The sequence below is a fragment of the Pundamilia nyererei genome, unplaced genomic scaffold (genome assembly GCF_000239375.1).
Source record: "Pundamilia nyererei isolate P.nyererei 1_Seehausen unplaced genomic scaffold, PunNye1.0 scaffold00017, whole genome shotgun sequence".
Lineage (NCBI taxonomy): Eukaryota > Metazoa > Chordata > Actinopteri > Cichliformes > Cichlidae > Pundamilia > Pundamilia nyererei.
In genome coordinates, this window is record NW_005187418.1 from 4,056,027 (window position 1) to 4,060,204 (window position 4,178).

The 4,178-nt window shown below is 41.0% G+C and overlaps 1 protein-coding gene across 1 annotated transcript in view; it reads left to right on the forward strand.

The window, feature by feature from the left end:
• Positions 1-819: 819 nt before the first annotated feature.
• The window catches only part of LOC102203683 (leucine-rich repeat-containing protein 17), a 5,455-nt gene continuing 2,096 nt past the window's right edge, over positions 820-4,178 (forward strand). The window contains exon 1 of the mRNA XM_005725884.1: positions 820-1,652. Within this exon, the coding sequence (XP_005725941.1) occupies positions 1,356-1,652 (297 nt within the window). The 5' untranslated portion in view covers positions 820-1,355. The remainder of the gene's footprint in view (positions 1,653-4,178) is intronic.

A 4,178-nucleotide genomic window follows, 5' to 3' on the forward strand; every position in this document is an offset into this window, starting at 1 on the left:
TTTTTTTTTTTTTTTTTTTTTTTTTTTGCTGTATCCATGTTCTACTGTCTGTATTTTCTGTATTTTAAACAAAATGTGACTTGAAATGCCACACTTTAAAGGACATTTTCTAAAATAAAAGTAACAAAAATTCTGACTGTAATACCGTAATTTTCAACGACTTTTTTTGAGAGCAACTTGTTTTTGTTTTTTGTTTTTTTTTTGTTTGTTTTTAATTGCCAGAGTGCTGTCTTTTTCTTGTCTTAACCCTGATTTTATATGACGTCCTCGGAATACATTTGGCTGCATTCCTGAGGAACCACTTCTCTTGTGTCACGTGAACTCAGACTGACCATCAGCTGTCCTCAGTAAGGACGTTTTAATCAGATACGGGTTACACTCGGGTTTCACTTTCTGTCCTGTTTGGTAGCGTTGTAATCTGTGTAATTACAGGAAACTGACGCCATGTCTCTTTCAAATTAATTATTTAAATGTTTTAAGCCTCTGGGTTACTCTAAAGCTGGTTGATGACATTTGCCTCCATCCTGTGGGCAGCAACGAACTTCTCAGTAAATCAGTGTGAATTTTTAAATGAGTACCACTAATGGAGCTGCAGTTATGTGGAAAACATGTTCTTTTTTTCCTTTTTCTGGGTGGAGGTAAGGGTACATTTCAGGTAGGCTGATGGTTGTTGTTCAGTGATATCTTGTGGTTGTCTTAATGAATTATTTCAACTCCAAAATGTCAGAAAAGTGTGAAAAATGCTCCCAAAGGTGAAGTCGATTTTATTTTTTTTTATAGAAAGGTGTATTTTTTTAAAAATAACATTATACGTAATAGTCAATTTTTAATTTCTTTGGGACAGTCTTTAAATATTGAATTGTTTTTGCTGACTGATCCTCGGTGCTTCCAATATAATGGTCCTGATGCTGAATGCTGTACTGAAGATTTACTTTTAAAGAGGCTTTTCCATTACATTACTACCAGTGCTACCTTTACCATAATAGAGATTATAAAAAATCATACAATCTTATGTAACATGTTGCTGAAATCACAGGGATATGGGAGTTCTATGATGAAAAAGAGCTTAATATATCCATATAGAAGAGCAGATGTAAATCCTTACTTTAGGAAAGGATCCAAAATGGACCAAGTTTGCTGCCCTGATGTGGTGGTTATGTGATCATCTGTTTAAGCCATTAATCCCTCTCTAATCGGGAACCGTTCGATGTTTGCTCATGGAGAATTTGTTGAAATGACAGCGTTATCGTGCCCTTGCAACAAATTCTCTGGGTTTCTACATGTATTTCTCGGGGGGACTACAAGAGGGTAACCATGCCTTTCAGCAGGAGTGAGGTCACTCAGATTCCAGCAAGATGCCTGGCTTTGGCTGCACTATGCTGGCCGCGATGTTCCTGCTCCCTCTCCTCCTGAATGCCGTGCTGGGCTTTAAACTGTGCCCCAGCCCCTGCTTGTGCTATGAATCTTCAGACCTGGTGGACTGCAGGTCTCGTGGGTTGACCCGGGTCCCATCCAGCATCTCCCACGGCACCTGGCTGCTGGATCTAAGTGCGAACAAGGTGACAGAGGTGCACACCAGGTCTTTCATAGGACTGTGGTCACTCAAGATCCTCCTCATGTCCAACAACAGCGTCCATATTCTGCACCCACAGGTACGTCAGTAAGAGCTGCTTATTGTGTGTTTTCTGTGTTTGATATTTTAGTGCAGCTGTAGAAGTCTTTAGATTCTTACATCAAAGAAATAACCACACTTAAAAAGGAGTACTGCAATTTTCTAATTAATATTTTAACATGAACTGGTTATTGAAGTTCTCTTTCAAAGTCAGTATTTAGTGTCAGTTTGTAGTCTTAGTTGAGGTCTTAGGGGGTTATTATAAATTTAGATTGTGGGTGGATTTTGTCAGAGGCATATTTGAGAGGTTTAGAACTGATATTACAATGCGGACGGCACACACAGTCATGCAGATGTCCTGAGCTCGACAAACAAATGCAGACATTTTCCCAGGACAACCAGCAAAGCAAATTTAACCAAACTGACAAAAGCTCTATATTTTATTTCTGCGAACTAAAATCCATCCTTTCAATCCTGAATGGTTTATCTAGTTCAGGGTCGCACAGGGCAGCTGGAGCTTATCTGAGTTGTCACGTATTAAACCCGATGAGATGAGAGGCAGAATATATCCTGGCCACACATTAACATACAGCCAAGTTAGAATCAACAAGTAACCTAACAAATGTGTTATCTACAAGAAACTTGCTTAGATTTTCAGTGGGGCATTAGTATATGCAGTACTGTGCAAAATTCACGAGCTGAAATTCGTTTCTTAATATGTTGCTAGGAAGATGGGAAACGAGTGCACTTTATTCGAGTGTGCACACATACATGGAAATGCAGTAAATAAGGTAAAACAGAGTTTGTACAATTCTAACAAACTTGAAAGTCAAGATTTGGTAGGACCAGCTTTTAATCTTCTGCACCACCTAAACTTTCTCTATGCTTGCACTGGCAGTGTGTTTGGGATCAATGTCATGCTAAAAAATTTAAGACACTTCCTAGATTATATTGCACAGTCTGATGGTATTTTACTGTTCATCTCTAACCTCCACTGGCTACAATGCAAACCAGGAAAGAGCCTTCGCTGTGTTTTACAAATGGATGTAGACAGCCTTATTCTTTTCAGGGTCGCGGGGGGGCGCTGGAGCCTATCCCGGCTGTCATAGGGCGAGAGGCGCGGTACACCCTGGACAGGTCGCCAGTCTGTCGCAGACAACCATTCCCTCTCACATTCACCCCCGCATTCACACCTACGGGCAATTTAGATGTTTTTCAATTAACCTATCCCCACAAAGTGCATGTCTTTGGCTTGTGGGAGGAAGCCGAAATACCCGGGGAGAACCCACGCAAACTCCACACAGAAAGACTCCCTAAACTGCTGTGAGGCAACAGTGCTAACCACCGTGCAGCCACCTCCATACATATTGATGACAATTTAAACCAAAAAAATTAAAACTTGGATTTGTCAGTCCGTAAGAGCTGTTGTCCTTGATTTTCAGTCCAGCTCTTGTGTGTTTTGGCATACCTCAACCTTTCCTCCATTTCCCTTCCTTAAGAATGGCTTCTTGACGTCCCATCTTCCACTGAGATCATTTTTAATGAGGCTGAAGGAACTGATGAATCACTAATTTCCTGTGCCAAGTCATTGCTGGACTTTTTTACTGGTTGTTTTTTTTTTAAAGGAGATGACTGTCACACCATCTACTTATTCTTTTTGCCTCCACTTGTCCATTTTCCTCATTTTGCACACCATGCCAAGTTTTAAAGAACTAATTGGTCTTTGGAAATCACCATGTTGGTGCAAAATACAATTTCATGTCTTTCAAACTGTGTAAATTTTAACATTTTTCATAGTCTCAACTAAAGAAAGGGGAGCAAATGTGTTTTTGTCACCAGGCTGCAAATACCAAAGTGCCAAAAGATATTGTTTAAAAAATGGTTCTTTGCTAAATTGTCGATGTGTAGACACAACACTCTTTCAACTTGAACTCCCTTGATGCATTTTTTTTATGTTTAATGATTAATAAGTCAGTGTTAAGTGTCTTAACAAACAAACATACTTCCAAAAATGATAAAAGGACACGGATGCGTGAAAAAGCAGCCAATGCCCAAAGATAACCTTGACTTTAGCACATCCATCCATTTTTGCTGCTCATCTGGTTTCGGGGGCAGCAGTCTAAGCAGAGAAACTCAGACTTCCCTTACCTCACTCACCGCCTCCAGCTCTTCTGGTGGGACAACAAGACGTTCCCAAGCTAGCCAAGAGACAGCAAGTCCCAGCAAGACTAGGACTTGCTGGGACTCTCTCCAGCAAGTCCTAGTCTGCCCCAAGGCCTCCTCCCAGTAGGACGTTCCCAGAATACCTCACCTAGGAGGTGTCCAAGAGGCATCCTAGTCAGACCACCTCATCTGGCTATTTTCGATGTGGAGGAAAAGCAGCTCTGCTACGAAGCCCTCTCAAATAACAGAGCTCCTCACCCTATATCTAAGGGAGAGCCCAACTACTCTTTGGAGGAAGCTCATCTCTGCCGCTTGTATCCAAAACCAGAGCTCACGACCATAGGTGAGGGTTGACCAGTAAGTCAACAGCTTCACTACTATATAATATTTAACTCCCCCCCCC